The sequence below is a fragment of the Physella acuta genome, unplaced genomic scaffold (assembly GCF_028476545.2).
Source record: "Physella acuta isolate Inbredline_101_S28 unplaced genomic scaffold, ASM2847654v3 ptg000890l, whole genome shotgun sequence".
In the NCBI taxonomy this organism is placed as follows: Eukaryota; Metazoa; Mollusca; class Gastropoda; family Physidae; genus Physella; species Physella acuta.
Genome location: NW_026732407.1, coordinates 125,156 through 152,275, shown reverse-complemented (window position 1 = coordinate 152,275; position 27,120 = coordinate 125,156). Strand labels below are relative to the sequence as shown.

At 37.1% G+C, this 27,120-nt stretch overlaps 2 protein-coding genes across 4 annotated transcripts in view; one reads left to right on the top strand and one right to left on the bottom strand.

The window, feature by feature from the left end:
• Nucleotides 1-5,710: 5,710 nt before the first annotated feature.
• LOC131952723 (vesicular integral-membrane protein VIP36) lies at nucleotides 5,711-12,540 on the top strand. Its single transcript, XM_059315525.1, has 9 exons — nucleotides 5,711-5,954; nucleotides 7,055-7,170; nucleotides 7,572-7,686; nucleotides 7,810-7,892; nucleotides 8,865-9,026; nucleotides 9,104-9,218; nucleotides 9,315-9,364; nucleotides 9,601-9,661; nucleotides 9,874-12,540. Exons 1-9 carry the CDS (start codon nucleotides 5,819-5,821, stop codon nucleotides 10,035-10,037), a joined length of 1,002 nt encoding a protein of 333 aa, XP_059171508.1. The 5' UTR covers nucleotides 5,711-5,818; the 3' UTR covers nucleotides 10,038-12,540.
• Nucleotides 12,541-12,622: 82 nt separating this feature from the next.
• The window catches only part of LOC131952722 (uncharacterized), a 47,094-nt gene continuing 32,596 nt past the window's right edge, over nucleotides 12,623-27,120 (bottom strand). For all 3 annotated transcript variants that reach the window (XM_059315522.1, XM_059315524.1, XM_059315523.1), the window contains exons 7-10: nucleotides 20,029-20,187; nucleotides 15,853-16,004; nucleotides 15,492-15,602; nucleotides 12,623-14,942 (exon numbers count right to left, since the gene is read on the bottom strand). In XM_059315522.1, the coding sequence (XP_059171505.1) occupies nucleotides 14,730-14,942; nucleotides 15,492-15,602; nucleotides 15,853-16,004; nucleotides 20,029-20,187 (635 nt within the window). In that variant the 3' untranslated portion in view covers nucleotides 12,623-14,729. The remainder of the gene's footprint in view (nucleotides 14,943-15,491; nucleotides 15,603-15,852; nucleotides 16,005-20,028; nucleotides 20,188-27,120) is intronic.

Genomic DNA, 27,120 nt, shown 5'->3' with positions numbered 1-27,120 from the left:
TGTCATGTTATGTAATGTATAGCACACATGGCTTATCAGGGGAAAACATTAAGGCAGATTAGTTAGTACCACCCCTTTTTACATACAAGAATGTTAACTCTGGACAGCTACACACTAGTATACTAGCTACACACTAGGCATACTAATGTGCCTACTGTAAACTACAAACTTTAGGGCTTAGGCCCTATGTACACCTGCAATTGTATCAATTGTAGAATGGGCCCATTGGGGCCTAGTGATAGCTAGTATCAGTTAAAGTGTGTGTACACAGCATTAATTATTTTGGGGTTAAAAATTAATTATTTTTATTGCGGAGTTAGTCTAAACTAGGAGATAATACTTATTGCCCCATTGCCTGGCTCCTTTCACCCCAAATGCTGATTTTGGGGGTATGACAATAAATGTTCAATTAAACTCATTTAAAGTATATTTAATACACTTTGTTATTATTTTTATATTGTGTAAGATATGTTAGAATAATTTTGCCATATTTTCAATACTAAAAAATTCTTAGATTAGTAGAAATCTTAAAAAATGTACAGGTGCTAAAAAGTGTGGCTCTTAACGCCCTCCTTTACCCTATAACTAATAAATTTTTGATTTGACCTAGATTTAGATTCTAGATCTAGATCTATAAATAAATAACTTACTTGGACAGATTGTAGATCTAGAGAAATTTATTGTAAAACTAAATGAAAAAAGACAGTTGAAAATTGATATAAGTGTTGGAACGTAATAAATACAGCAAACGGACGTATTGTTAAAGTTATGACCGACAGAAAATTAGATTTGATTTGACCTAGATTCTAGATCTATAAATAACTTTCCTTTGACAGCTGATCTTTAGATCTAGAGAAATTTATTGTAAAACTAAATGAAAAAAGACAGTTTAAAATTGATATAAGTGTTGGAACGTAATAAATACAGCAAACGGACGTATTGTTTAAGTTATAGCCGGCAGAAAATTAGCTTTGTAACGCGTGAAACTTTTGAATGGGCCACAAAGTCTATGATGGGGTCCGCCATTTTTATTGTACCAAAAATGTAAACACATCAAGGGACGTCACTATCCCCACAAAGTTTATTCAAAGTATTAACATTTTTAAAAAAAATATGGTTAATTTAACTATGAATAAATCAATAAATTAATTAACGTCTTTAAATAAATTTGTGATTAACAGTCTGTCTTAAAACAAAAATTGTTCTCTACCTACATACTATTTTACAGCTTTCCACGATGAGTGCAACCATGCGAGATAGTCGATCAGGCAAACAAACAAACAAATAAATATTCAAACATGTAAACAAACTTGACTTTTAGTAGTATACTAGAATACCCGTCATCCGTTGGATAACTGTGGGTTTCGGGGGTCATCCATCAAAAAACATCACGTCTGTCACTCAGAGGCATAGCGACCCTTCCCGGCGCCCGGGGACAAAGTTTTCGATTTGAACCCCCCCCCCTCAAACTTTTGATGTGCACCCCCCCCCCCCCACTCAAACTTTCGATTTGAACCCCCCTCAACCTATCAATTTATTTTTCCAAACCATTTTGGCGCCCCAACATATGTCCCCCCCCCCCTTCCCCCCTCCACCTCCCCACCCCCCCCCTTCCCCCCCCCGCCTCCCCTCCCCACCCCCGCCTCCCCTCCCCACCCCCCGCCTCCCCTCCCCACCCCCCGCCTCCCCTCCCCTACCGCCCCCCCCCCTCCTCGGTACGCTACTGCAGTGTCACTTATCGTCACAAAAAACAGACCCCACATTCAAATATATGTTTTTTTATCTTTTAAAAACACCGAAAACACCGATTTCGGACTATCCCTTCATAAACTGACGTCACAGGTGACCTACTCAACTCTACTTCACCTGCCCAGTGTCCTGCCAAGTCTCAGACAACATTTTTTTATCGTTTAAAAAACAATTCCAGCCGAGCATGTATCTGACCACACTATCCTTTCATATGCTTAGGACAAAGAAACAGATGAACTCTACTTCACCTGCCCTGTATCTTGCCAAGTTCAGATAGGCAACGTTATCATTCACATCTAAAAAAAAAATTGAAAAAAAAAATTTCATTGACATATTGGTCTAGAACCCGTGCCTCCTGCATGAGAGCTGACTACGCTACCATTTTAGCTATTTACTCGTGACGTCACAAGTGAATTTTTATACTATACTATGTGTCTCCTTATGCAACTTGATTTACGCGTATAGATTCTAGATCTAGATCTAAAAATAAGTCTAGTAGTACTAACTTTCAAATTAAATTTTATCTTAAATAAGCCAAACAAAGATTTATATAAAATAATTAAGGCCTGAAATAGATTCTAGATGTAGAATTTACATTGAATCTAGTGACCTACATCTAGGCTAGATCTAGATCTAGATCTAGGCTAGATTCATAAATTTCCTTCGATAGCTGATCTTTAGATCTAGAGAAATTTATCGTAAAACTAAATGAAAAAGACAGTTGAAAATTGATATAAGTGTTGGAACGTAATAAATACAGCAAACGGACGTATTGTTAAAGTTATGACCGACAGAAAATTAGATTTAGAACGCGTTAAACTTTTGAATGGGAACACAATTTTCTTCAATAGACGCCGCCATTTTATTGTACTAAAGAGTAAACAAAAACCTGTGACGTCACGGTCCCGCCGAGTCTAGTGGCTTTTCAAATATTTTTAAAAAAAATGGGTTATTCTGCGTAGGAATAAATCAATAAATTAATTAACGTCTTTAAATAAATTTGTGATCAACAGTCTGTCTGCATTAAAAAATTATTCTCTACCTGCATACCATTTTACAGCTTTCCAGATAGAGTCGAACATATCACAATTTTCGATCAGGCAAACAAACAAATAAATATTCAAACATGTAAACAAACTTGACTTTTAGTAGTATATAGATAGATAGATATATATATATATATATATATATATATATATATATATATATATATATATATATATATATATGTATACGAAGATATTAACACAGAATATTCATTTCGGGCTTGTTCGAAATTTGAGAAAAATCACTAAACATACTTAGTTTTCATTAAAAAGTTAAAACACGTTACAACAGGTCATTTGTGCGACTGCTATTAGTATATTTTGAAAATCTCTGTTTTAACATATTAATATGATGCCTCCATGAGCAAGTCGGTCGAAATAATATAAAGCATGAAAGCTGTGTATGTGTAATGGTTTCTAGCCTTATGTTTATTTTTATGTTTTTTTTCTTATTATATTATTAGTTTTGAGTGCATTTCCTTTTTATGCTTTGTTATTCTTTATTATGTATTTTTTTTAAAATAATAATTAAGAGAAGTAATTGCATTTTAATTTGTTTAGTGCAATTTTATTAAAAGGTGCTTAAGAGCACACATATTTGACTATTTAGAAAAGGGAAATAAGTCATGGAAGAGGTTTGAACAATTGCGTATCTTTCACGCGATGGGTTTATTTTCAAAAGAATTTTGCCGGCAACAGCGTGTGTTTGATTGTAGGAGAAAGAAGACTTGAGATGGTGTCTATAGAATAAAGATAATCCAACCGCAGCTGCAGTATTCTTTTTACAAAACAACCATGAAGTAAAAAATGAAAGAAGATTATTTTTTTTTAACTGTAAAAAAATTGATTATGGTCGGCTGCGGGCCCCTAAACGTCCCGGCCCCCCCCCCCCCCCCGCAATGCGGGGTCTGGCGGCACTGTAGTTCCGCCCCTGGATTGGGCATCCTGTGAGCACTATGGCGCCTAAGTTCGTTTTGAATAGTGCGATAGACTATGTAATATGTATGGATAAGATGGGTTTTATAGTCGTTCACTAAATCGAATCAGGTGCGTTCGCCGGCGCCCCGGGTTATCATCTAACATTCGGTGATTAAACCGAGCCAGGGGCCGTACGCGGCGCCCCTTCGGTAGTGTAACCGGAGGCTCTACGTCCCTAACACCTGGACTTTCGACGAAGTGCCTTCAACCTCACTATTTAACAGAGAGTGATTAACGTACATTCACAGCTTTCATACATCAAGCCTTGGAACGTGCTGGGCAGTAGAAAGGGCTAACCAGTGCCCCAATAAATATGACCCAAGAAATATAGCGCAGGCGTTGTTTGCATATTCAATTTTAGAAAACAAGGTCACAAGTATAAGAATTATAGGTTTGGTAACGCATTAATGAAACCCTCTTAAAATATTGCGTCAGATTTTCTTCTGAGATCGCGGCAACGCGCGGAACGGGCACGCAAGCAGCATATATTTTAATGGTACACAAAATGAACCGTGCATCAACATCACTGTGTTCAAAACACAAAACCGTTAAAATATGATTTTCACAAAAAAAATAAAAGCATTATAATGTTATAATGAATATTTACTGCAAACCAGTGTGACCTCTACCAGTGGCGTCGCCAGGTCGGGTGTCACCTGGTGCGACACTTCGTGGTGTCATATACACACATATATATATATATATATATATATATATATATATATATATATATATATATATATATATATATATATATATATATATATATATGTGTGTGTGTGTGTGTGTGTGTGTAGACATTATTGTTAATCCATTTTTGATTACTTAAACTTTTTAAAATAGAATAGAATCGCGTAGAAAAAAGAATTGCGCAATATTATTAGTACTTTATAAATTCACACGCGTTTTTTTGAGAAATCGGAAATAGCGTAAATTACTACTTCCGGTCAACGGAAATTACTCAAAATTTGACAGAAGGCAGAGTATTAGATCTTTTAGTTATATGTGAAATTTCATTTATCTATCTGAAATAGTACTCAAGTTATAGGCTTTTGAAAAATTGAAAGTAGATAAAGTTCCACTTCCGGTTATCGGAAATCGCTCAAAAGTTGATACAGATCTACGATTTTGATAAAATACTTATATATGAAATTTCATCAACCTAGCTGTAACGGTACTCAAGTTATCTTGTTTACACACAGACAGACAGACACACACATACACACACAGACACACAGACATATGGACAAGACTTTCTCTATACTTCGTATATACGAGAAAGTAAAAAGAGACTATGATGATCTATCTATGAATGGATTCGTGTTTAAATATTGACAGTTTCGATCAATTTTTAATGGATCATTTTCTTTCAAAATTTTAAGATGTGCATCCCCAATTACAAGAAGAAAATCTAATTAAAAATTTAATTCCAACCACTTAATGACTCTGGTGAGCTATAAATTGACGTCACACTTTTTAGGAGGGGGAGAGGGTGAATGAACTTATGTTGCGTTTTGTGACGAGGGAGTGGTTGGGGGGGGGGGATAAGTCAGTAAGCTATGTCGTCAAAAGGGAGAGGGGTTTGACTTTTTGTGACCGTGTGTGCCATGGTTAGAGAGTTTAAAATTGACAAAAGTGTCAAAAGCGTGACGTCATTTATTGACGACCCGTATTAAGAACGATTGTCTGGGGAAAAATAAAAAACAAAATAATAATGCAATAAAGTATAAGTGTCGTTTGCAAATTATAACATTGGAAAGATTTTTTAAAGCGGTCAATCGTGTTACTTTTATATTTTGGCTAACTAAAATGTAGGCCTATAGCTTATATAAATGTACACAGTATGGCTACACTAGTTTCTATACTCTCTGGTCTATGCACTCTCTAGTCTTCTCGCTATTTCAGCAAAATTGTTTTGTTGCGATAAGCGCTGCATGCGTTTTTAATGGTAGGAAACACGGCCTTAGACGTGTAGAAATCAAAAGTCGGTAGACCTAGGCCTAGTGTCATTGAGCAACAAACTTTATTTATTTTTAGAAATCAAAATGGCTGTTCACGTGCCTAAATTCGTTTTATTTTCCTTTATAATCACAACGTTTTTGCATTCAATTGCCACGGAAGGAGATTGGAATACTAAAGATTTCCAAAGAAGAGAGCACAGTCTAACCAAGCCGTACCAGGGTAAAACTTCAATTAATTTATTTTTTTATAAGAACATTTTATTTACTGAGACAGTCTCAGTGAGACTAGATCTAGATTTCTACTTCTAGTCTAGATCTAGAATCTAGATCTAGATTCTGATTATTCTAGCTAGAATCTAGATCTAGACTAGATTGTCTACTATTAGTCTACTAAGTACTCTAGGTAGTAGCTAGATTCTCTAGATCTAGATTTTTCTAGAAGAGAATAGTTAGTTAGTTAGTTAGTAACTTAGTAGCTGCCGCTGCAGCTAAGTTAGAGATCCAGATTCTAGCGAGTAGATCATAGATCAGTGGTTCTTGACATATATTCACCAAACCCTTCTTAATTATTAATTAATAATTAATAGGCCTAGGTAAAATAAAATTCAAAACATTGTCATAGGGCACATAGGAGGAGCCTAAGATTTTAGTTTTAGTGTATGTTATTCGCTGCTTCACTTTCTCCAGTTGAAATTTTGGATGATATTTTGAATTATTTTGAGTCGTCCCTTTGAATCCCGGTCAGAACGTCCCCCCGTCGTGACCTCAACCAACCGGCGGACTTGTTGCATTGAGTTAAATATAAACTCAAAACAATCTCCTTTCAGTCGGTCAGGCCACATACCACGCACGCATACAAATAACTTAGTGTGTGTAGGCCTAATCAATTCTGTCCCCACTTTTTATTATCAATTATCTTTTGTATTTCAATGAAAGCTGCTAGCCTAAAAGTCTTGAATTCAGATCCTGGGCTCTGAGCCCACTCAGTTCTAATGGGTACCTGACTTACATCAGGGAAAGTAAAGGCCGCTGGGCATACTGCTTCTCACACTATCCCTTATGTGCTGAGGCCATAGAAACAGATGAACTCTATATCATCTGCTCTATAGACTGCCAGGTCTGAATGGGTAACTCACTTTCCTTAAATGTATCTGAGGCAGAGTAATATCTATTATAATAATAAGCATAGGCCCATTACGAAATTATTTGTATATAGTGATTACTGTAAAGCCACTAGTATATGGCATATGATTTAATCAGCTCCAAGAAGTACGCACAACTCCATTGAACTAACTTTCACACTACATTTTTAACACAAAGGATCTGGAATGGGTATCCCTCATTGGGATATGCTGGGAAGTACGATGGTTACCAATAACTACATACGCCTGACTCCAGATCGGCAGAGTAAAATGGGAGCCATCTGGAATAATGTGGTACGCCTAGTTTTAGAAAATTTGTTAGGTTCATTGATTTTATTGAAAATTTTATTAAGTTAAAAAGATCACTTTTTTTTAAAAAGTAAAAACAATCTGTTAATCTGAAATCAATTCTACTATTGTTGCAAATCATTTTTATTCTGTTTTTTTTTAATAGTGATACTTTTTGTTGGTATATTAGATTATTGTTATAGGCTATACTGAATACTGAACTGGCTGTTTTATTATCGATGACCATTATAGTGTTGTTTTACTTTAATGATAATTTCATAGGAAAATGAATGCTGCTATTTATTCAAGATGTATTTTAGAGCTGTATTAAATTTCACTTACGAGTTCAAATGTTTTAAATAAGGCCTTATTATCTTGACAATTCTAATACCTTTAAACTTTTTCAGCCATGCTTTGTCAGAAACTGGGAAGTACATGTCCAGTTTGAAGTACATGGTAGTGGGAAATCCTTGTTTGGTGATGGCTTTGCTGTTTGGTACACTAAAGACAGAATGTTGCCAGGTTAGTAAACCTGATTAAGTTATTTAAATATGATGATGGCCTAAACTTGAAAATTTAATACACTAATTCCTTTTTTAAGCTAAATACACACTTTGATGGAAAATGTTTCTTTTGTTTATGCAGGAAATGTTTTTGGTAACGCAGATCCTTTTGTTGGTTTGGCAGTCTTTTTGGATACGTACAGTAATCACAATGGACCTCACAATGTATGTGGATGTTTTTTATTAAGTTGAATTATACTAAAATGAATAATTCCATTTAGAAGCAAATATGATTGTATGTACGTGGAGATGTAGTGGTAGAAGGTTTTAAAGCATTAGTCACAACAAAAAAATGTGGTAAGTTTTGTAACACATTCCACTCAGTTAAGATGTTGTCTTTGGGTACAGGGTCCTTTTGATCAACCTGACATCTCTTATTTCTTAACCAGCAATATAAATATATCTTTTCCACCATTCTGTCATCTGTTTCAGTTAGGGGTCGGTGTGGTCGAGTCGGTAAAGCTCATGGTTGCTAAACCGAAAAGTCTCGAGTTCGAACCCTCGGGCAGATGAGGCTCGTTAGCCACTCTTCTAGGAGAGACAACTCCAAAATCAAACAACTGCTGCCTTCTAGTTTGTTCTTGGTTGGACAAAGGCTATGGAAGCAAATCCAAAAAGAAAAGCAGGCTGAAATCGGAGTCAATGGCCTCAATGGCGCATAACCAGTTGACACGTAATCCTTAATTGTGATTGAAGCATGGTCGAGTCGGCAAATCTCATGGTTGATAAATTAAAAAAAAAAGTCTTGAGTTCAAACCCTCTGGCAGATAAGGCTCGATCCCTCCCAACACTAAAAATTAAGAACGAAGAAGAAGAAGTTATTGATCAATTGCGAAACAATTTAAAAGTGAAGACATCTCTTTTCTTTCAAATTGTCTGGGAAGTTGATGCAGAACTGTCTTAAATTTACTGACTGACACATAAACTAAATTATTCTGTTTTATATTTCAGTTTGTTAGCACTGCAATTCTCAATATGCTAAATAACTTTTAAAATATTTTGATGATATATTGACATATTTTTCATTTGGTTATAAAAAGTTAGCACATTGCAAAATTTTTAAAAAAGTTTTTTTTAATTGCTTTTTAATTGATATGCTTGTTATATTTTACATACTCCATCAATTTTTTTTGTCAGCATAACCACCCTTACATCTCAGCTATGGTGAACAACGGAAGTCTGACCTATGATCATGACACTGATGGCACCCATACCCAACTTGCAGGATGTGAATCCCAGTTCAGGAACAAGAAATATGACACGTTTCTGGCCATAAGATATGAAGGCAACACATTAACAGTAAGTGACAGTTGGTTAGTGGTACTCAAGATATGCTGAGCTGATTGCGATGTGCTAATTTGTTACTATTTTTGCAGGTGTCTGTTGATATTGACAACAAGAATGGCTGGAAGGAATGCTTCTCTGTGTCAGGTATTAAGCTGCCTGTGGGATACTTCTTTGGTCTATCAGCAGCCACTGGGGACTTAGCGGGTAAACACATTTATTTTTTACTTCATCTTCATAAGTAAAAGTTTATTGTTAGTTATTGTCTTAGTTTTATTTTCTTACCATTTTTGTTTGTTCCAGACAATCATGACATCATTTCCGTTAAGTTTTATGAACTTGCAACAGATTCTGTAAGTATATTTACTGAAACTTATTGCATACTTGAAATAATTTTATTTCCTTACAGCTGCATTCTTTAAATCTTTCAACTGTAATTTGAAAATCAACTGTGGCTCAGATTGTAATTTTTCTAGCCTAGCTTACATTAGCACCCTAATTCAACCTATATTGTAACACAGGTTATAAGTAATTTATCTAGCCTAGCTTACATCTAGCACCCTAATTCAACCTTCAATCTTTTGATCAGAAAGAACAAGAAGCCGTGTATGATGGATTACCAGAGGCCCAGTCTATGGAGCCACCAAGAGGTTGGTATTGGCACACAGCTAGTGTATCTGTCTTATTGTCCTGTTGCTGATATTGGCACACAGCTAGTATTTCAGTTTTGATACACTAGTTATGTGCCAATAGAAGCAACATTACAGTTCTAATGTGTTGTTGTTATTAGGATCTTACCTTTATATTTAGTGTATTTTTGAAAATGCATATAAAATAATTCTCTTAATGTTATAATCAACAGATAGAGTGGATGATAACAAAGGATCTTATCTGCTGGGCAACCTGACGGGCTGGAAGCTGCTCGTCATTATAATTCTGCTCATTATTGGTGTGGGCGTCTGTGTAATGGTTGGAATCATCATATTTCAAAAGCAGCAGGAGAATTCACGGAAAAGATTTTATTAAGGAACAAATTATAACCTGCTGTTTTGATAAGTTTATTTTATTTTTCTTTTGGAAGTTTTAGTCAAGTTTCAACATTTTAGAACCTAGAGTTTTAAAATAGTATTTTCAAAATATTAGCTTTTTCGTTAAAAATGCTTTTTTTTTTTTTCTAAATTTTTATTTTGAAGTGTTTAAACCATTACGAGCTACATTAATAATGTTCAATGTTTTTCCACATTAAGGCTCAATATACATTAATATTTTATACGATTTTTCAAAGACAATTTAGTCACATTTTCATCATGAACATTTTTAATGTCCAAAGGAATTAGAGGTGGTTATGTTTCAATTAAAGCCATCATTGTGATTTAAGTCAGATATCACATATGCTATTGTAAAAGATGTTTCTGCAATAATTGTTGAGGCAACTATTTGCAGTCATGAGAGTTTTTAAAGCGTTAACCTTATTGGACAGAGCAAATGATATTAAGGAAAACAGCTCATGTTTTCTTTGATCACTAAGCCTAAAGCAGTATGTGTTGTTGAGCTATACACAATTTGATGACTTGTTACTTATTGGTTGTTATATTGCGCATATTGATTTTAAGTGTTCTGAAGTATGGAAGCCAAAATGAATTGCGCATAATCTAGTAAATTTGAAGTAACTTATCTATAGTGTTTACTATTGCTACATTCATTACAAGTAACTAATATGAAGTACATTGAGTAGCTAAATTAAGTAAAGTTGATTATTATATCACAGTCAAATTTTATTTGACCATTTTTAAAATGCCTTGCATCTTGCTCTTGAAAAAGGAAATTCTGGTTTTTAATCTCCACCACAAAGAGTGAATGTTAAGAAAATTCTACAATTTCAACACCAACCACTCTTAGGATGCCAGATAAAAATAGGTCATCTCTAAATTATACTGCCTGAGACATAATGGTTAATTCTTAATCAGGTTTTATATTGAAATCAACGAAACAAGTTAAATATGAGGGTTACACTGTTTTTTTAAATGTGTGCCAGAGTGTGTAACCTTTTTTTTCACGTGTTCATTTTTTTACACTGTTTGATTATTAACAAAATTTGTTAAAGATTCTTTTCGTTAAGTATTTAAAATTTTCATTACAAGATTGATTAACATAAACCACATTTTTGACACATGTTAAGTGATTGAAAAATTTGCCAGGCAAATTTGTGTCGATACAAATGAACACATCAGTGTGTTTTAGTCAGATATAAAAACTTAACAGATGTATAGACACTTAACTGTTTGCTGATTATCTTTGCTATCTCTGAATGAATGCTCAACTCCGCTGCGCATAACTTTCTATGAAAGCGGGTTGTTTTATAGTCCTATTGTTTAGCTTATAACCACACCACTGGGTAGGTGGTTACAGTGTGGCAACCTCAACACATTCCAAAATTTATATTTAAGCTAATGGACAAAATTGATTCCCTATTTCTCTTTTTGAAGTACAAGTTTAGAAATAAGTAACATCATATAGTTTAGACTGTTATGACAGTGTCTAAAAAAATTTGAAATATCAGTGAAAATATTGTGTTCTACGTTTTGTCATGACCTGTTGTAAAGTTACAAGTCACTTTCATTCGTTGTCCACTTGTTAAGTATGTTTATTTTAAATTTGTTACTCATCATGTACTTGATGAATAAAAGCCTTAATGTTGACAGTATTATCAATCTGTCAAATCCATTGCCTGAAATATCTTACTTGCATTTATTTCTTTCATAATGTGGGTTTGATAATCATGTGTGATTAACATTTTTGCTAATGTACCCAATATTTTATTCATTGAGTAGCCATATCAAAATTTCTTAAAAAGAATGCAGAAATAGCCTGCTTGTTCAGTATTTCATCTGTTTGGGTTGCTTGTCCCAAATTAAATTTAAAAATGTAATAACAGTAGTAATAACAATTGTAAGCAATACCTTCCTACATACAAAGTGTTTAGTTTTTTCTTGAAACCCTGTTTCTTCTCATTGCTTGTTAGCTTGTTTTTTAATACAAATTTTATCACTGTTGCTGAACAAATGGTTGAATGGATGTAGGCCTACCATATATGAATCTGCAATAAAGTATTTATCTAAACATGTCTGTAGTTTCAGTGTATAAGTATGTATGTATGTGGTTTTAGAAGCCTGTGTGGATGTGGTTTTACTGTCTATAAGCCTTTGTGGATATGGTTTTACTGTTAAGCCTCTGTGGATGTGGTTTTACTGTCTACAAGCCTGTGTGGATGTGGTTTTAATGTCTATAAGCCTGTGTGGTTATGGTTTTACTGTCTATAAGCCTGTGTGGTTGTGGTTTTACTGTCTACAAGCCTGTGTGGATGTGGTTTTATTGTCTATAAGCCTGTGTGGATGTGGTTTTATCATCTGTATAAGCTTAAATGAATTTTACAGAAGTGAAAAAAAAATAAACTATATATCTAGACATGTTTGTAGTTTACTGTCTTACTGATATTAATGAAATAAAGGTTTGAATAAAACAATTGTAAAAAAGCTTTAAGCTTGTACAGTATGTTTTGAATGGCATGAGTTTGGAAGTGGTATGGTCATGTAACAAGAAAACACAAACTCCACTAGTTTCAGATTTATTACAACAAAATCTAATTTGACCAGAATATGAGAGCTTATTGATGTTAAATAGCGCTGGGTAGAGTTAAACAATACTATAAAAAGTTTAACATACACAGCTATAAACATACAACAAAATCATACAATGTAGTGCTAAGTAATAGATTGAAACTGTTAGGATTATTTACAATTAACAATGTGCATGAATATATTTTCTAACAATGCATACAAATAACATGCACAGTTTAGAGAAATGTGTTAACATCTGCAGTTTAGTGTATACATGTGGGCTGAACAATAAGGCACAACTGAAATAACAGTGTACATTATTGGGGAAGAAAATGATACTTTAAATTATTAAATCTTATTGAAATTAAATAAGAGATCTGTTTATTTACAAAAGAAATGACATAAAATTTAATGGAGACAAGCGAGTTGATGAGATTCCTTCCATAGTGTTGTTGACATGGAATAAAAACGTGCTTTTTAGATTTAGACCGTAAAAAAAAATAAAAAATAAAAACTTAAGCCTAAAATTAATTTAGAAATTTTATATTTTTAGAATAAATGCTATAAAAGTTGCAAATCCAGAGAACTTGAAAATAATTTGTTGAGTTTAAGGCTACATTTCTATTTATTTTCATCAAGCCTAAGTTATAACCGGATGTTTCACTTTCGTAAGACAAATATTGATTGGCTGTACAGTAACTTAGCGATCGATGACTATTTGTTTACAAAACTTTGCAGATCAAGTTTTTAAATAACAATGCAAATTTAAAACCCCATGACCTAGTTTTCTATTTTTAGCTTACAATGTGTACAATAAAATTATGTCGGCCTATCCAATAGCAGGATGCCATTGTTTATGTCGCCATTACACGTGAAAACCAAATTGTTTTTGCTTTTTTTTAAATTTTTATTTAGTTACCGAAAATATTAAAAACATCAAATACGTCCAATCTTTAGTAAAGTCCGAAAAAAACCAGACAGACATAATTTTATAACCATATTAATTGTAACTACGACGTGCAAGATTTTTAAATTAATTTATGTACCTCTCAAATACCTTTGAGACTTTTCTCGCTTGTGTCCATTGGGGGTTCAGAAATTAAAGTTTAAAAGGTCTTCTAGAAAAGCAGGTTACATAATTGTTAAGCATCAGTCACACTAAAAAATTTTTTTTAATGAAATAGATTGCAGTTTAGTCAGTAAAATTTTTTTTTTTTAAATTTCAAAACCCCTAAAGAAACCTAGAGAATACAAAGTTTTTGTGTTTTTGTTGAAATACATTTAAATACATAGTTGCAAGTCAAACAAGAAAAAGACAAATAGTCCAAAAAATTAAAAAGAGAAAGACTTAGCTTTATTTTCTTTGGGTTATTATATGCAACATACTTAGGTTCTAGTTTGCCCCAGTTAATTTGTGTGTGTTTTAGTTAACAGTCAAAAGAGACTATGTCTATGACTCTAAGGACATTCTATGACTCTAATGACCTGTGTCTATTGTATGATAATTTCTGAAGTGAACAATTGATTTGATTTACTTGTTTTTATAGCTTTCCATGTTGAACAGGCCAGTTGATTTATTTTTATACCAGGCCTTATAAACGAATGCTAATACATACCACACTAAACCTGCCATAATTCCCAGGCTAATCTATGCTATTTGTTTACTTAGAGATGAGTCATCAGATGAACCAAGAAACAGGTGTAAAGTGATTAATAGCAGTATAAAAATGTGTCTACTTTACAAGATGATACCTAGAGTTGACAGCCTGAGTTAGAATTCAATTGCACATGACTTTGCTGGCTGTTAAAATAAACATTCATTTAGGAGAGAATAAAATGGCTGATAAAATGTCATAAACACTTCACACTGTGCTAACTATGTGGGTTATACAAAAGTGATCTGTACAAAAAAATGTGAGAATAGCTGTAATTGTTCTCCCACACAACTTTGTTACATCTACAATAAATATCAAACACCTGCTATTGGTTGTCAAACGTTCTGTGCTTTGAGTCTTGATTTAGATACTCCATAAGAGCTCTTCCTCAGTTTGTTGAGAACTCTGTGAGTGCTGATAGCAGAGTTGTAAAACAATTCACTTTACTACTGGGCTGGTTTAGGCTTACTTTCTTTCTTTGTTTTCTTGCGGATTTTCCTGGCAAATATTTTGCCTTCGCTTGCAACAGACGTTGAGTTGATTGAGACTTTGACTGGGGTAACCCTCTGGTCCAATGGGCAAGGTCCATCGGTTACACTGACATCGTCAATGGCCATATCTCCTTGGTAACCACTTTCAGTGATCCCCTCAAATGCAATCTGGCAAGTGAAATAGACTTTATATATCTAACATTAATAATGGAAGATCCACTAAAAAATGAATATCTACAAGTAAGCCTCTAGAAGATAAATAAAACTTTGAAAAATATAAAGGTCTGATAAACATAGGAATGCACAGGATTTTTGTGTGTGTTTAATTACATTTTCTGAATAGCTAAATAAATTCACCTAGCCATAGGGACTCTTTAAAGGTTGTTAATTCAATAGCTTTTAAAGTTATGTTTTTAGGTTACCTGATAGCCAGCCATAGCTAATTCTTGTGGTATGGCTAGCTTAGCATTGGTTACTTTACCTGATAGCCAGCCATAGCTAATTCTTGTGGTATGGCTAGCTTAGCATTGGTTACTTTACCTGATAGCCAGCCATAACTAATTCTTGTGGTATGGCTAGCTTAGCATTGGTTACTTTACCTGATAGCCAGCCATAACTAATTCTTGTGGTATAGCTAGCTTAACATTGGTTACTTTACCTGATAGCCAGCCATAGCTAATTCTTGTGGTATGGCTAGCTTAGCATTGGTTACTTTACCTGATAGCCAGCCATAGCTAATTCTTGTGGTATGGCTAGCTTAGCATTAGTCCACACGTCCCCTTGGTTACCGTAGGCCCTCCACACTGACCTAAGGACATCACCCCTCGCCTAGGACAGAACAAATGGTTTTGTTACATTTTTGCAGCTAGATTGATACAACCCCCCTCCCCCAAATTTAAGTGTCAAGATCAAAGAAACAGACAATGAGACATCAGCCAATTTGACCAGCAGGTTGGAAAAGATTTCTTATAATGACCCACCAATATAATTTATTCAATATTCAAACACGTTTTATTTTACAAATTTTTTTTTTATTAAAAAATGGATATGTTGTGTCATTATTGAGGTGTCTATGTACCTGTGCATACACATTCAGCGTCCCTATGTGCTTGCCATACATGTGGTAGAAGAACTCCACACATTGTTCCACCATCCCACGGTACAGTGGAGAGTACAAAATTGCGTTATTTCCCTTTCCTTTGGCTGAAGCCTCGATGTACATAAAGTGACCTGAAAAGATAAAATAAAACTTTAGAAGTTGTGTCCCTTGTTGTTATTTGTTATGTCGCCTTTTACATGCTGTCATCTATCATAGTGAATCGACTTTATTTTTTGTAAAAAAAATTAATTATGTAACCAATAAACACTTCATTGTGCATGTTAATTACGTTTAATTTGAAACAGATAATTAATTGAAGACCTCTAACTTATCCTAACTACCGCCGATTGATTGGAGTAAACATTTTCTGTTTTTCAGACATTATCTGTTAATAATGAAAGAACGATGGATATATGATTTCCGGTGCACTTTTTCAATTTTTCCTATTTAAAAAAAATTAAAATCCAAATTATGAAACTATTGCTAAGCAACGGAGTGCATATTTGAAGCCTAATTTGACATCTTTTGGCATAAAGAACCGTAACTCTTTCGCAGGTAAAGGAGTAATCAGCATTCTCTCCCTTTAATCAAAGCGACATACAGCACTTACCATGTTTTTAAAACACTTTGTACCAGCTAATTCAGTTTATGAAACAATTATCAGTTTAAACAAACAGCTTTTGTGATAGAATTTTTGAGATCAACAACTAGTTTTAGAAGCTGATTTAGTCATCCTTGTGTTTATTAAAACTGGGACGACGCCTTCAGGTCTTTACAAAAAGTAAACACCGCTCCATTTTAAACAAATATTTACATTCCAGTTTAGCCTGTATAAAATTCATTTAAAAAGGCATCTTGAAAATGTATGCGAAACGAAACAAAATCTTTGAGATGGGACTTGGGGCTGCGCCTAAGGAAAGATCCCTGGGCAGGTCTGAGTTTACTCTGTCGTCTGTGTACATACAGGGGCTGCTGGTCTGGCTACTTCTGATCAAACAGATTAGTTTCAACTTTACAATAAAAAAATTATCAACGGAATTTTCTCATGTATAACTGAGAAGGGAGGTATCCGGTATATCATGTAACATAGAAATCAGTATACACGTAGTCTATAACATAACAGTTTAGCTAGACGCTGACAGACTGGATGTACAAATAAAAGCTAAATCCCCTACACGGTTTCGCTAAGCAAGGGTAGGATTTTTGTCCGTCTTTTATGGCTGTTACGAGTTGACTTGACTATTGGAATGGCAGGATCGCAACAAGTTATTTTGTTTATATATTACTGTTAAATACTAACGACTGTTCTGTGTACATTTTGTTTGAGTTACATTTAGGTCTAAAGGGACTGATGATGGATATGAGTTGGCTGTTGGATGATTATATATATATATATATATATATATATATATATATATATATATATATATATATATATATATATATATATATATATATATATATATATATATATATATATATGTGTGTGTGTGTGTGTGTGTGTATTTCACGTGATGTATTTTATTCCCCTTTTTCAACAATTTGTAAATGAAACCAATGCCATATATACGACATGAGACATTTAGGTGGGGTTATCATTACCCGCCAAGTTTCTTTAGAAGGGATTCGTCATCTCTCACCTATTTGAAGAATAGTTTTCTATTCAGCGCGTATAAATATTGAAATACCACAAGACTCTTTTTTTTTTCAAAACTCATGAATGTTCAAAATCTTTAACAACCTTCTGCGATCCTAGCCCTTTATTTGTTGATGATATAAGGGAGGTACTCCATTTACTACGGGGGATAACTCGACCAGATAAAAACTAGCGGAAAGAATAAAGAATATTTTTTTAAAATACATACACACACTAACAATAAAATGTTAAGGAAACCGTATTTTAAATGATGTTGGCAAAAACATAAAACGTCTCAAAAAAACGTAATTATTTTTTTCATAACATTGACGTTCTGTCTTTCAAGCGTGTTTTAATGGGTTCTAGTTATGTTTTGAGTTATCTAACCTCGTGAGAAGATACCCAGATAGTAAGCACAGCAAGGAATTATTAATCTAACGCTCGGGGAAAAAATATCATCGTAATGATTGTTGTGGTGTGAAACTCTCTTTGTGGTTTCTTTGTTGTTACGTTGTGTGGTGATTGGTTAAGGCTTTGTACAATAAGATTTATGGCAGCCAATTAACAAACGGCACAGCTTACGTTAAACCACGTGATGAAAGAGGAAGGTGGAGATTGGATGATGCAAGGATAACATAAAACACAATAATTGGTTTGCTTTTAATTAGTTTTTTTTTTACAATAGAGAAGTGCAAATAGAGGAAAGCTGGTTGGGGATAGACTGCGGTGTAGGTTTGTTGGCAGTTGATGCAGGTTGGCAGTAGAGGCAGGATGGTAGAAAAGTAGGTTGTCAGTAGATGGAGGCTGATAGTTGAGGCGGGTTGTCAGTAGGGGCGGGGTGGTAGGGGAGGTAGTAGCCCTTGGAGTCTACACAGTTTGAATAAATTAAAATATCCGATCTTATCATCTTTAAGTTTCCACTTGACATGTGTTGGTGCTGTATCTGTAGACGTAAATATGTTCTATCCTAAAGACGACAGATGATCGTCTGCTGTGGTTGATCTTAGAGTTACTCCCCTTATTGAGACCTCGCTCCTCAATAATCCCCTCGTCAAAACATAATCAGCTCCTCATTTACCGATCTATGGGGTAACTCGACTAATGACTTAAACAGACACACCACCAATAAACACCGGAACTTAACTAATTTTCGTTTCTTCCGAGTTTTCCCCGTTGTCTGGATGGTCTAGCCAATTTTATGCCGTTAGAATAATTTGTTTTATTGTCTCTCCGAGCGTGGCGGTCAAAGGAGTGTTTTACCAAGGTGAAGGTTGTCTAAGTGCAAGGTCATAACGCCATTGTACCGAACATAATGAAAAATATCTCGGATCAGGGTTAAATCTTTATTGTAAAAGGTGAAGGCTGCAGTGCTTTGAGTGTAAATTAATGATCAGCTCATATTTCTATTTTTTGTATGCAGCCCAAGAACAGCAAACATTTGTTTTACCCCAAACACAACAAAAAAAGGAAGCCGCCCCACTTTTTAAAAACAACAAACACAAAACACACCCGTCATGCCCAAGCTCCGTAACTTGTGAGTTAATAACCTGGTAACCCTTGCACTGGATGCCCGTTACGTTTGGATAGATATGAGGTTAAGCTCCTCGTTTACCAAACTCTGGCACATTTGGATTCTGTCAAGACTAAAGCCACTACATTGTTTTACAAGACACACGCATTAACTAGTCTCATCCCCCCTCCATAGCGCCCCCTTCCTGTGTAAACAAAACATTGCTATAAACACACCATCGATTCATCAGGTGCCCCCCCCCCCTACCCTAGCCACTACATTGTTTTACAAGACACGCGCATTAACTAGTATTATCATCCCCCCTATCGCCTCCTTCCCGTATAAACAAAACACGACTATAAACACACCATGCCTTCATGGTGTCGCCCCCCCCCCTTCACTGTTGTGGTCCTTGGACGGTGTTGTTGTCCCCCCCCCCCCCCCAGAGGCGTAGCGACCCTTCCCGGCGCCCGGGGTCAAACTTTTCGATTTGCACCGCCCCCCCCCCCCCTCAAGATTTCGATTTGCACCCCCCTCAAACTTTCGATTTGCACCCCCCTCAAGATTTTGATTTGCACCCCCTCCCTCAAACTTTCGATTTGCACCCCCCCTCAAACTTTCGATTTGCACCCCCTCACCCTTTCAATTTTTCCAACCCATTTTGGCGCCCCCCTAAGGTCGGCGCCCGGGGACATATGTCCGCCCCCCCTTCGCTACGCTACTGCCCCCCTCCCTCCTAGCGTCACCTACCTGTAGGGCCATCACACGTGTGGTCCTTGGACGGCCCAGTTTTGCCGGACGGTGTGTCCCCCCCCCCCTAGCCCCTAGCGCCACCTACCTGTAGGGCCATCACACGTGTGGTCCTTGGACGGTCCAGTTTTGCCTGACGGTGTCGTCCCCCCCCCCACCCTAGCGTCACCTACCTGTAGGACCATCACACGTGTGGTCCTTGGACGGCCCAGTTTTGCCGGACGGTGTCGTCCCCCCCCCCCACCCTAGCGTCACCTACCTGTCGGGCCATCACACGTGTGGTCCTTGGACGGTCCAGTTTTGCCGGACGGTGTCGTGCCCTGGATCCTCTCCCAGTCGAAGTAGTCAGTGGTGTCGTTGATGTTGGTGAAGCCGCACAGCTTAGGGTCCTCGAACCCACAGAAGGTGCTGGTCTTGGCTGGGGATGAGAGCAGAGGTCAAAGGTTAATTTGAAAGGTCAAACAGTAATTTGTGTGAACTGGATGGAAAGGCAAAAATCAATTTATAAGTGAACTGGGGGTGGGACAAGGTCAAGGTGAAATTCAGAAGGAAGTGGGAGAGAACGAAAGAGGAGAGGTTTTTTTTTCCAAAAGGTAAATTAAAAACATAATGAATATTACAATATTGGAGGAGTTAAACAAATATATCATGCTATGATAAGTTATAACTATAACTTCGTCTTTTTTGGTAATATTCAATTACAATACATATATAGAAATCTTTATAAACCAACTATATTTTAAATAATTTAAAGGAGACAATTTTGGCCTCTATTACAAAAATATATGTAATTAATATCATAAATGTCTGTAACGTAATTAAATCATTAATTGTTAATTTTAAAAAAAAACAACTTGCAGCCTTAAAATAACCTAACAATCCTAACATTTTGGAGATTTTCTTACACCGCAATCAAATAAAAACAAAGATTGAGAACTGCGATTCAACTTTTTAAATTTCCTACAACACAACGAAATAAAAACTTGATCTACGTTTCAACTTTTTAAATTTACCACCCCTCCCAACTGTAACACGAGCGTACTTGTAGGAAAACATGTTGTACAACAGATGTCTTGAGCCGTACAACAAGCTTGTCGGACGTGGGATGGATGTCAGGATTACCTTTCGTCATGCATGACTAGCTTACACTGGCCGGCGCGTGCAGTGATCCCCCTAATTAACCACTGACGTACCTGGTTCACGCGGTACCGTACTACCCTCAAAAACTGTACACTGTTGTATGAAAGGTTAACATACACTGATTGCGTTTTAATTACAGAAAGTTCATTAAATATAGTTTATATAATTATACCAGGAAGTTGTAGTCATTAAATTTTATGACATCATTAAGTCATTAAGCAAGAAGAGGAAAAAGAAAAATTACTGTAATTACAGTTAACATTAGCAAATTTTTAAAAATATTTCAAGCTTTTTTTGTTAATCTTAAAAAACAAACAAAAAAAAAACAAACAAAAAAAACAAACGTGTTTGTAAAGAAAGTTGTAAAGCAAGAAAACACCTGTTTTTAGAAAACAAAATGCTTGTCAGTTTAAACAGGTCAGGGTTAAGGGTATAGATGTCAGGGAATACTAAAAGACAATGGGTCAAATCTTGGTCAAGATGTTCGCAAGAGGATTAGGTCTGTCAAGACTGGACCAACTGACGTCATTAAATAAAAATCGAACGTGAAGTATAAACAAATTTATTCGAAAGTAAAGACGGAAATAGCTTCATGAAACATCTGCGCAAGAGGTCATGTAGATGACCCTTGACCTAGCAGGTAGTAACCAAAGTAAGAACCACCTGCTGCACGTCAGTTGAAAAACTTGAGCATAACCTGGTAGTTAGTGGTAGTTAGTGGTGCACACGGGAGATGTACTCGGTACACTCACCTGACTTTAAGCACGAGGTGTGGGGGGGGGGGGGGGATAGACCTGGTCCTAGGGTGTAGGGATACACCGACCCTGGGGTGCGGGGATAAAACCTGAACCTAGGGTGCGGGGGATACACCGACCCTCGGGGTTCAAGTATCTACCTGATCCTGTGATGTGGGGATAGAACCCTGACACTGTGGGAGAAGATCTTTTGAGACACAATTAACTTCCCTAGCCTCTTTAACAAAAGTGAAAATCTTTTTTAGACAGTTTTAGGATGCAAAGTTTATACCCCCCCCCCTCAACTTAAGCCCACTTCACTCTATTTCCTTAGTTTAATACCCCCATAAAACATGCCCACTTCACTCCTTTGGATTGAATTATTGTTCTAAATTATACCGGTACTTAAAGTAAGGTAAATATGAAAAAAAAGATTGCACTTCAATAGGAACTCTAAGGGCAGCCATAAAAATAGATTTGCCCGATACGCTAGTAGCTCATGGATTTAAATTGTAGTAAAGTAAAAGTTAATAACTGAGTCACGTCATGTCCAACTTCTAAACCATGCCACATAAACGGCAGGATAGAAGCTACCCAAGATCAAGGCAGTCTCGTATAAAAAAACAAAGGCTACCTATATCTAGACCAAACCAAGGCTACACCTTCCTAGATAACACACGGCCAAAGCAAGGCTACCCATGCCTAGATAAGACCAAAGCAAGGCTACCCATACCTAGATAAGACCAAAGCAAGGCTACCCATGCCTAGATAAGACCAAAGCAAGGCTACCCATACCTAGATAAGACCAAAGCAAGGCTACCCATGCCTAGATAAGACCAAATCAAGGCTACCCATGCCTAGATAAGACCAAACCAAGGCTACCCATGCCTAGATAAGACCAAAGCAAGGCTACCCATACCTAGATAAGACCAAAGCAAAGCTACCCATGCCTAGATACGACCAAAGCAAATCTACCCATACCTAGATAAGACCAAACCAAGGCTACCCATGCCTAGATACGACCAAAGCAAATCTACCCATACCTAGATAAGACCAAAGCAAAGCTACCCATGCCTAGATACGACCAAAGCAAATCTACCCATACCTAGATAAGACCAAAGCTACCCATACCAAGATAAGACCAAATCAAGGCTACCCATACCAAGATAAGACCAAATCAAGGCTACCCATACCTAGATAAGACCAAACCAAGGCTACCCATACCTAGATAAGACCAAACCAAGGCTACACACAAACACGGACACAGCAGCCATTTGTTTTGAGATTACTGACAACTAAATGATACTGTCTTTTTGACGGGATATTTCTGGCTGTCATAAAGACTACATACCCCCTCCCCCCCCCCCCCCCGGATCGGGAGACTTCCGGTAGATAACAATAGATGTGATTATCATCAAATGTCAGACACGGGCTGTACGACATCACAAGATGACATTACGTGCCACGTGACATTATATGTCAGTGTCAGGTTCATTTCTGCTGGGCTGGGTATTTCTACATAAAAATATCCTCGTTTTAAAACGGTATTTGTTCAGCTTTTATTTGCTTGGTGTTTTTGCTTTGACACGAAATATGGAATAGAATGTTGTATGGTTTAAAATATGTACACACGCAACAACAAATAATTAACAAATAATCGAAACAAAATTAAGGTACGTTTCGAACAGAATTAAAAACAAGCCAATGCATTCGACTACTTATCACACACATGTGCATCTTTTGCACATCGAACAATCACCGTGCATCGAATTATCATTTACACATAGGTGCAAATATTGCATATCGGAGCAACCAATTGCACATTAGCGCCCCCTAGAATCCACTGCGTTTTTTTAGGTTTTTTTTTACTTAATGCTGGTGTGTGTGTATGTGTGTGTGTGTGTGTGTGTGTGTTCTGTGGAACAACTAAATATTTCTCTACTGAACAATGATTAAATTATTGTTGACAATGTCAAAGTTAAGTGAAGAAACTTCTGTTAGTGTTAGCTTGAAGTAACTTGGTAGTTTGAAACGTCTGTATTTTTTCAAACAACACAGCGACATCCTCAGTAAATTGAATTACAGTGAAAAGTCTGGCTAAAATTTCTCATTTAAACTATCACGAAAACAGAGATAACCTCGACCCCACTGGATAATGCCGAGTTAAAAATGGCGTCACTTATCTGGTACTTACAGAGTTGTCGCTCAAGTAAAGGGGTAGCACACCCCCCCCCCCCCCCCAGTAAAACAGAAACCACATAAACCAATATCTCATAAACCATTATGACGAAAGCAACTATATTTGTTATGTATCATAATTTTCCTTAACTTGATTATTTTACGCTGATCACAGTCCTGATAAATGCTTATAAACATAGCTATTACGTAATGATAGGGGCAGATGAATGGCATATGCCCTACCTATGATGGAATCAGGCATTGTAGTAAAGTTCTCAAATACAGACGTGAATCGAAGGTCAACATTGTTTTTATCTCAAGGTCACCGCAAACCTTACAACAACATCGCATAAATTCAAAATAAATTCAATTTCTGTTCCCTATCTCACCAGCCTGAGGTTTGCAGTTATGTTCGGTGTCTGCCTAGTCTATCTTTAGTCTGCCGCTAGTCTATCTTTAGTGTGCCGCTAGTCTATCTTTAGTCTGCCGCTAGTCTATCTTTAGTCTGCCGCTAGTCTGCCTCTAGTCTGCACAGACGCGTGTACTCTAACAATGGCTTCTGGTGCCAGCTGAAACCATTCACGTCTGCTACATTTATTAACTTCCATCCAAGTCTACACAAGAATGTTAATTAAAAAAAAAACTTTCCTCAACATTAAACACAGACCATGATCCAATTGTTTTCTTCAAAAGTTTGTCTAGAGATAGACTCAGCAAAGTCGCGTTAAAAATAACCGACCTTTTAAACATTTCAACATATTATCGCTTTTTAGATAAAGAAACGAAGATAATAATAATTAGGCAAAAACTATAATGAGAATGTTTTTTAAACAGGTGTATGGATGGAGTTATGTAACTTTTCTCGGTGGAGAATGTAAAACTAGGAATTAAATCATGCTGAGGCGCGTCACGGTGAACATACAAAAAATTATCCCTAGATTTTTTTCCTCCTATTAATTACACTGCGCAACATTGAGAGTTAACTCGGGAAAAAATGGTCGAAGAAGTCGTCAATCAACATGTTTCCACGGGTCATGTGTTCACGCCATAAATCAAATGTTGTGCGCGTTTTAAATGAGATCTGGGGACGTTTCACACATTTGCGAGACAAAAAATAAACCCGAAATGTGTGTCTTCATATAGCGCAGAGATATACGAACGGTTTTGCAGCAAAGTTGATATAAAATATGACGGAGCAAGTGCGCTAAAGGCTTTTGTATTTTCCCACCATTCTAACTAGAATGTTTTCCGTCCTTACGTTATTCACTCATCGGTATAGACACTAGTACTTCGTCGGTCTGGTAGGATGACATATTTATTTAGAAGTGCATTCCATTGGAGAGTACAGTTTGGCATCCAAGGAAACATTTTTAAAACACTGTGAAAATTTCTACGCAGCAGCGCAAATATTTAACGAATGGGGAGTTTTAGTCAGGAGCGATGGTAAAAAAATTAACCGTTAACCTATCATTTATTGGCTTCAATGATCATTTTAAGTGAGATACACTGACCTAACGGTCGCTAGCGAGGTCTTTCTGCAGGCCTGAATAGGTCAATTCTAAGCAACAATTCAAACATTCACTTCCAACTTTTGAACAGTTGGTAAATTAAACACAAAAACAAAGATTTGGTATTAACCTATGAAAGTATGGCACTGTTTAACACAAAAAAAAAGCAACAACAAATCAAATCAGCCCGTCTAGAAATGACGGACCCCACTTTCTAATAATTAAAAAAATGATCTAAAACAATGGATACTGAATAACGAGAGCAATGTTGTAGCATTTGGTCAATAGTAAATACACACTCAATATAAATACAATTCGGCAATGTGTAAGGGAATGCAAAACTCACAGGGAATATAATTCGGCAATTTGTAAGTGGATACAATCCACCCCTAGGATAATGGATTACTTTGTGTTAGCTGCAATACGTTGTGGATGAGCGAGAGTTCAAGTACTTCCCCGCATTATGACAGGGATCAGAACGTTTTTTGCCAATCAATTAACTAAAGCTCCAGAATGTTTTTTTTATAGCCAAGCCATTTGACGTCAGTGTTTGTGTGTGGAAGGGGTGGTGGGGGTGGGGGGGGGGGACAGGTTCAAAAGTCATAAATCAAGGTGAGGCCTGATGCTCCTGGTGCCACAGATTGCTGACCTCCTTTCCGGTGGTGTCGTCATGATACGTCACAGGAGGCTGAACTTTGACCTTTTGTGCTCAATGCCAGGTCGTAAAAGAGAAAACAGCATACAAGAAGTGTGTGACAGGGTGGTAGACAGCAGACGTTCATGTTGGTGTGGGGGTACGGGAGCAGGGTGGTAGACAGCAGACGTTCATGTTGGTGTGGGGGTACGGGAGAAGGGTGGTAGACAGCAGACGTTCATGTTGGTGTGGGGGTATGGGAGCAGGGTGGTAGACAGCAGACGTTCATGTTGGTGTGGGGGTATGGGAGCAGGGTGGTAGACAGCAGACGTTCATGTTGGTGTGGGGGTACGGGAGCAGGGTGGTAGACAGCAGACGTTCATGTTGGTGTGGGGGTATGGGAGCAGGGTGGTAGACAGCAGACGTTCATGTTGGTGTGGGGGTATGGGAGCAGGGTGGTAGACAGCAGACGTTCATGTTGGTGTGGGGGTACGGGAGCAGGGTGGTAGACAGCAGACGTTCATGTTGGTGTGGGGGTATGGGAGCAGGGTGGTAGACAGCAGACGTTCATGTTGGTGTGGGGGTACGGGAGCAGGGTGGTAGACAGCAGACGTTCATGTTGGTGTGGGGGTATGGGATCAGGGTGGTAGACAGCAGACGTTCATGTTGGTGTGGGGGTATGGGAGCAGGGTGGTAGACAGCAGACGTTCATGTTGGTGTGGGGGTACGGGAGAAGGGTGGTAGACAGCAGACGTTCATGTTGGTGTGGGGGTACGGGAGAAGGGTGGTAGACAGTAGACGTTCATGTTGGTGTGGGGGTACGGGAGCAGGGTGGTAGACAGCAGACGTTCATGTTGGTGTGGGGGTACGGGAGAAGGGTGGTAGACAGCAGACGTTCATGTTGGTGTGGGGGTACGGGAGAAGGGTGGTAGACAGTAGACGTTCATGTTGGTGTGGGGGTACGGGAGCAGTTTGGTAGACAGCAGACGTTCATGTTGGTGTGGGGGTACGGGAGCAGGGTGGTAGACAGTAGACGTTCATGTTGGTGTGGGGGTACGGGAGCAGTTTGGTAGACAGCAGACGTTCATGTTGGTGTGGGGGTACGGGATCAGGGACGTCTCAGAACAGTGAGGGTATATTTAGATAGTTGGCCATCA